Source organism: Vombatus ursinus, unplaced genomic scaffold (assembly GCF_900497805.2).
Source record: "Vombatus ursinus unplaced genomic scaffold, bare-nosed wombat genome assembly UNPS02014176.1, whole genome shotgun sequence".
In the NCBI taxonomy this organism is placed as follows: domain Eukaryota; kingdom Metazoa; phylum Chordata; class Mammalia; order Diprotodontia; family Vombatidae; genus Vombatus; species Vombatus ursinus.
In genome coordinates this window covers 1,318,554-1,325,201 of record NW_020953954.1, presented here as the reverse complement: position 1 = coordinate 1,325,201, position 6,648 = coordinate 1,318,554, and the positions used below count along the sequence as shown (strand labels likewise).

Sequence of the window (6,648 nt, the reverse complement as noted above, 5' to 3'; positions counted from 1 at the left end):
GCCAGAGAAGTGGGGGGTGTGGACAAGCTGGCATGAGAGTGGACACCCCCAGAGGCCCTAGAGAAAAGAAGGAGCCTGAGCAGCCAGGGGAGCTCCATCAATAACTGCCCCAAGTTGAGGTGCCTACTTACTCTGACCAATAAGCTTCACTTGAGTGCAACGCAGCCTCGCATTCTGACAGACACTGGAAAGAACAGGGAACCATGAGTGGAACAGATAGAAGGAGCAGCCGCTTGCTCTGCACGCCCAGAGCAGGGGCAGAGAGGACACAGCCAATATCTCAGCTCCTCCCAGACTGGAGCCAGAAGCTTCCCCGGCAGTGCCCTCGGATCCGTCCCTGCCACCACCCTGGTACCAGAGGCAAAAGCAGAAAGAATCCCACTGGGCCAGGCTTGAGGCTATTAGCTACAAGACTATGCCACAGCGGCCCTCACAGCTCCAAACCGAGCCACGCTGGGGCAAAGCAGACGCAAGGGAGCGGGGCCCTTCCTTCCCCTGCATCCTCCCCCAAGCAGTCAAACCTCTGTCCAGGTAGCTGCCCCAAGAGACCCTCCCTGATTCCCTTCTCCCAGCCCCGGTGAAGGATGAATGAGCAGAGCCCAGCGGGCACCCACCAGCGCTCATCCTCCTTCAGGATCACTTCTCCTGCTTCAAGGTACAAGCCTCTGTGGTAGCAGGAGCATTTCGAGAGGAGCACACAACGCCCTTTCTCATCCACGTAGGTGCCCTCAGGACAGCCGCAGCCATCCACAGGAGCAAAGCCCCTGAGACAATGCTTGTCTGCCTCGGAGAGTGAACGGCAGGTCTGCTGGCACGTGGTCAGGTTGTACAGGAAGATTTGGGAGTTGGGACAAGACGCAACATCCTTGTCTGGGTGGGAAAATGTGAAAAATAGTGAGTGATCCAGAAAGTAATCGATACCCAGCCAGTAGGCTGAGCCGAGCAGAGCAGCCAGTCACCTACATCTCTCCGATATCTGAATCTGGCAGAAACATCACCTGCCAAAGGGACAGGCCAAGCTAGAATTCTACCAGACTTTTCTCCATCTCGTCCCTGCAGAGGCTAGACTTGGAGAGCGCTGGCACCAGGGGCCCCTGCTCTGTCTCGCTGCCCCACAAGCCTCCGTCAGAGAGCATCGTGCTGGGGGCGGGGGCGGGGGCGGGGGGGGGAGGGCGGCTCATTGCTGAGATGCTGGGGCCAGGGGCCAACCTTCAGGTCCTTGAGGACAGAAGCTTAAGTCTCATTGCCATCTTTCTATCCACACGAAAAGCACCTCTCTGCTTTTCCCAGAGTGGAGCTGAGACAAGGCGTTGCTGGCACTTTGGGCGTTACATGTGCAAGGCTGCCTTAACTCCGCTTGAGCAGATTTGCTTTCTAGGACATCTTTAGAAATCCCTGCAAGCTCCAGCAAGGAAACGTGAGGATTTGCACATGAGCAGATGGCATTGGGCTTCTCGGGGAGCTCTCAGGTGTGGTATTCCTCTCCCTCGCCCCATGCCCAAGAACTCAGGTCAGTGGCCACGGCCGCGATGGAGCCTCAGATGTCACTGTGTCCTCCCCTCCCCCATCACGGCCGGCCAGTGGTGGATGGAGCTGGTACTTACTGCAGACTCGCTCCCGCCAGCCCCACAGCATGACCCCCTTGGTAGAGCAGGCTCTGGCGTAGGAGGAGAGAGCGGCACACATGCAGTCCTCATTGTTCTGACAGTTGCAGGTGTCATATTTGCACCTCTAGAATCACAACACAAGGAAAATGAGGGTTAAGGACCCCTGGGGATAGAGGATAGAGGAGCCGAGGGCTAGGAAGAATTGCGGTGACCACCGAGAGTCTTTCTCCCCTTCTCCCTCCCTGCCAGGCTTGGGTTTCCGGAGGCTGCTGAGCCCCCTAGGATCAATACAACCCTGGAGAGACTGGACAGACCCAGCCACAAACAGGTCACCTTTCCTGCCAGGGTGGGGCAAACAGTCCAGCCTCTCTGAGGTTGCCCACCCTGGCTAGCACATCGGACAGAGCACCCCACTCCAAGAGGAAATCCCCAGGGAGCTCCTGAGATCAACCCGTTCGATCCCCTCCAGAGGGAGACGCAGAGACCTCACCTGCTGCTCAGCTCCTCATACAGGTGCAAATGCCTATCGTGGGGGGAGCTCTCACCCATATTCTTTGCACTGTCTGGAACGTTTCTCCCCCTCCCCCTTGTGCCAGACCTGTTTCTCTGCCCCCTTCTTCAAGGTCCATCTCAAATGCCACTTCTCTCGTGAAGCTTCCCAGATTCCCTTCTCTGTGAGCACTCCTCCACCGAGCCCGGAGTCAGCTAACTTCTCTCGGCCCCAATTTCTACACCATGTAGTTGATAGAGGACTGGACCCGAGACCAGGGAGATCTGAATTCAAATCCGGCCTCAGACTCTTACTAGCTGGATGACCCTGTGCAGGTCACCTACCTCAGTTTTCTCAACTATGAAATGCGGATAATAACAGCACCTGCCTCCCAGGGTAGTTGTGAAGATCAAACCAGATAATATTTGGTGCCACTCAGCACAGAGCCTGGCACATAGTAAGTGCTTAATAAAGGCCTGTTCTCTCCCTCGCTTCCAGCTCCTATGATCTCCTATGTTCCCCTTGTGCCAGACTTTGTACTAGTGAAGCTATGGAGGATGGAGAAGTGATGGGGTCCGGGGACATGTTTGTTTCCATCTCTCAGGATAGCACCACCCACCTTGTGGTACTTAGGTCTACAGCACGGCCTTCACCATCCCAAACTGCGGCCCCCACTCTGTGAGGCCTGCCTTCCACCCAATCAGCATCAGTAAATGTCTTCAGTACCAGACTGGGTCAGACCAGCCTGGCCCAGACTGAAGCGAGCTGTAACGGATTGAATCCCAGCTCTCTCACCTTGTAATATTCCCCAGGATCCACAACTGAGTGGCACCTGGCAAAGGGAGTTTCTGTCTTCTTCAGCAGCGAGCACCAATGCTCTGCATAATTGGCTGAGGAGGAAGGAGAAGAGTGGAGGGAAGGGGTGGTTAAATTTCTCAGGTCCACAGAGAGACCCAGGAGCTCTGGGAACCCCATTCTGCTATCACTGCACACTCATCATCTTCAGAGATGGGGGAGGGGGAGAGAGAGGGACAGGAAGAGGAAAGAGGGAGAAAGAGGAGAAGGAGGGGGAGGGAGGGAGAGAGTATATGTGAAAGTGGGTGTGAGTGTGAAAGTGTGTGTGAGTGTGTAAGAATGGGAGTGGACCCAAGGGGTGGGGCAGAAATCAGGGCGGACACTGTTTCAGGTCTATCTATTCCAGGAGAAGGAAAGGGGCACAGCACCAGCCTGCACTCCTCCTCATACTGCGGCTGTAGCCCAGGAAGCACACTGCACTGTGACTGGCCTGAGTCCTAGCCCCTCAGCTTGTGCCCCTCAGCAGAGCATCCTCTGGGCTCTTCTCTACCCATATGTGCCAAAGGAGGCCATCGGGATGGGAAGTGCAGGCAGGCAGACCTGCCGAGCTCAATTTTGAATGGAAAGCTTGGCCACCACCTGCTTCTCCTGGACAAACCACCCTGGCCCAGACCACTTGCCATCCCAAGTGGGCATCCACGTGCTTGGCAGCTTGCTGGAGATAAAGGACCCGGACGTGAAGAGGGGCAGACAAGGGCTCGGAAGGCAGAGCCAACCTTACCATTCTCAATGTTGAGAGAGCAAGGGTCATCCAGCCAGTCTAGTTTGTCATGGCAGCTGGACTGGGCCTTCCAAGTGTTAGCAAAGCCAGAGCCAGTGGCCTCGATGAGGCCTCCTGCCGTTTTGAAGTCATCACTTTCCAGACCGTTGAAATTCCCACAAAGACCTGAAGCAGAAAGCAAAGGAAGCAGATGGGAGGCAGGCAATCCAGGAGGGCAGCCCCCAGGCCCAGGTCTGGGGCAGACTACAGAGAGAGTACCCGAGAGCCCCCACCTTGAACTTTGCCCTGGAAAGCCTGGTCCATGGTCATAAACAGCTGCATGAGTGGCACCAGCTGGATCTGCAACCTGAGGCCGTAGGCTGTGTGCACGATGAGGTGGTAGGAGGAGGGCTTGAAGATGGAGAAGCTTGCTGCAAGTCAAAGTGACAGGGGAAAACAGGAGTCACTCTTTGAGAGGGCAATAAGCCAGGAAGGGAAGAAGGCATCGATCTCGCACTGGGGGCCTTGGCCTGAGTCCTGCCTTTGGGACCCTGGACAAGCTGGCTTCTCTCCCTTCTTCAGCTTGCCTACCTGCAGAGTGGGGTGACTTGCCTTCCCCAACAGCCCAAAAGCTGTTGCTACTCCCTCCCCCAAGCAACAGCTGTGAAGGCCTGCTTCAGGAGTTGTGGACAGCTCCAGAGTAATGCTATGACACTTGACGCTTACTAGCCGTGTGACCCTGGGCAAGTCACTTAACCCCAATTGCCTTAAAAAAAGATGTTGTGGATGTCCAAGATGCATCCTCAGAAATTCCCCAAAGTCCTTCCCTCCCTCACTAGGATGGGGCTTCCCTGCCCCTTCTGCCTGCTCTGCTTCTGGGCTCTGCATGACAGAGGGAATATAGACTTTGCCCCTGCCTTCGGTGGCCAGGCTCACCAGCGATGTGTGGCAGGTGGACTTCCAAGTCGTTCAGGAGCACTCTGCCGTCAGACTTGAATGCCACAATCTGCAGGAAATAGAGGAGGCAGGACAGTCCTAATGAGACCAGCAGCCCCCACTGCGCAGCCCCAAGGGAGGTGATGGGAGGTGGCCAGGCCCACGTTTCAGTTCCATCTACTCCAGGGCTTTGGAGGAGGGAAGGGGCTTGAGGAGGTGAGTGATGTCCTTGGATTGGAGAAGCTTCACTGAGTTGAGCTCTCTGGCTCTGTAGCATTCAGAGAGATGCATGACCATGCTCACCACCAGGCAGCCTGACACATGGGTATCCTGGATACTGAGTTCAGGTGAGAGCCTGGCCACGTAGCTGCAGCATAGCCCCCTGGGCTTACCCATCCCATAAGATCTTAACATATGTCAGATGACACAGCCCCCTGGGAGCTATGTCTCCTCCAGGGCGGGTGTCACCCTAATTAAACGCCTCCAGAGGTTTTATAGGCCACATGGCATCTGACAAGAGCCTGTTGAACTAAAATCTGAGGAGGTACCTGCCCTGTATGTCCTGGGACCCCACAAAGCTCCTGTGCTAGTCCCTCATGGCTGGACAAGGTCTGGCATCGTCAGCCCCTGGGAGCTAACTCTGGAGAAGCCAGCCAGGTGAACGGGCTGGGGCCACCCATGGGCAGAGAGGGACACTCACATTCTTCTTCTTGTCAGTCAGCAACACCACCGTCTTCAAGCAGGTCTGCTTGTCTGTGGAACCACAAGGTGCCAGCTCTCCCAGGAGGGCATAGGAGTCATTGCTGTCCCCCTGCACCAAGGCGAGTAGAGGATGCTGCTAAAGCTGGGACCCATGAGAAGCCCTGGGTGGACCCAACGTGTGCCCTCTGGTCCCCATAGGTGCCCCAAGAGGTGCTGGTTCTGACCCACCAAGAGATCCAAGCCTGAGTCCCTGCCCCAGTCAAGCTCCTGGTCATGCAGGGATGAGATGCAAATGCAATGGCCCATGACCCCAGCCTCCAAGAGGGGCAAGCACAGTCCTCTGTGCAGGGCCGAGGACATAATCCTCAAAGGGTGGGTAAGGATTCACCAAGTGAAGAAGGGCCAGGGAGGGCATCACAGGTAGGGGGGATGGCCTGAACAAAGGTGTAGAGGTGGGGCAATGCAAGGCATGTTTGGAAGGCAAACAATTCTCCTGGTCAGCTGGAATCTAGTGTGTGCGGAGAAGAATTTTATAAAGAAGGCTGGTGGCAGGCTATGGTGGAGAAGAGATGCCAAGCAGAAACCTCAGAATGTAACTTGAGAACAATTAGGAGCTACCGGAGGCTTCTGACCTCTAGAAAGTCCTTCCAGTCAAAAGAAATTTCATATTTCTGCCAATGAAGTATTATTCTCTCTAGGACTTTTGGTCACCAAGACTTTCTTAGACATCATAACAGAGGGATCAACCTTGACCATCATCATAGGAGGTCCCAGAGAGCATTGAAGTGGGCAATGTGTCCATGGTATGGAAGATGAGGGATGAAGGGAAAGGGGACCTTCCGCCCCAAGATGTGGCCTCCCAGCTGGCTGACCTCCCAACAGCTCTTGTAGGGAAGGGAAGGGGAGAGGGAACATGCATTTATACAGCACCTATTATATACCAGCCTCTGTGCTCAGGATTTTTACAAATATGATCTCATTTGGTCCTTACAACAACCCAGGGAGGTAGATGCTATTATTATCCCTATTTTTCAGTTGAAGGAACTGAGGCAGACAGAATATAAGTGACTTGTCCAAGGTCATATAACTAGTAAGTGTCTGAGGCTGGATTCGAACTCAGATCTTCCTCACTCCAGCTCTCTGTGCACTGTGGCGCTCTCTAGCTTCCCCGCAGCGTATGTAAGCAGAAGAGCCAACAAGGTGGACACAGCAGTCTCCTCTAAACTCTGTGATTCCTCAATGCCTAATAGCGCTTTGGACCCAGTGGTCCAAAGTGAAGGACCAGTGGTTCCTTCATCAATGTTTCACTGGATGGATGAATGGATGGATGGATGGATGGATGGATGGATGGATGGATG

General features: G+C 54.8%; 1 protein-coding gene across 1 annotated transcript in view; it reads right to left on the bottom strand.

Annotated features, from left to right (window-relative positions):
• The window catches only part of MUC2 (mucin 2, oligomeric mucus/gel-forming), a 53,579-nt gene that overhangs the window by 35,877 nt on the left and 11,054 nt on the right, over positions 1-6,648 (bottom strand). Inside the window, exons 10-17 of the mRNA XM_027860202.1 lie at positions 5,289-5,399; positions 4,589-4,658; positions 3,946-4,083; positions 3,674-3,838; positions 2,893-2,987; positions 1,605-1,731; positions 615-870; positions 132-184 (exon numbers count right to left, since the gene is read on the bottom strand). Of these exons, the coding sequence (XP_027716003.1) occupies positions 132-184; positions 615-870; positions 1,605-1,731; positions 2,893-2,987; positions 3,674-3,838; positions 3,946-4,083; positions 4,589-4,658; positions 5,289-5,399 (1,015 nt within the window). The remainder of the gene's footprint in view (positions 1-131; positions 185-614; positions 871-1,604; positions 1,732-2,892; positions 2,988-3,673; positions 3,839-3,945; positions 4,084-4,588; positions 4,659-5,288; positions 5,400-6,648) is intronic.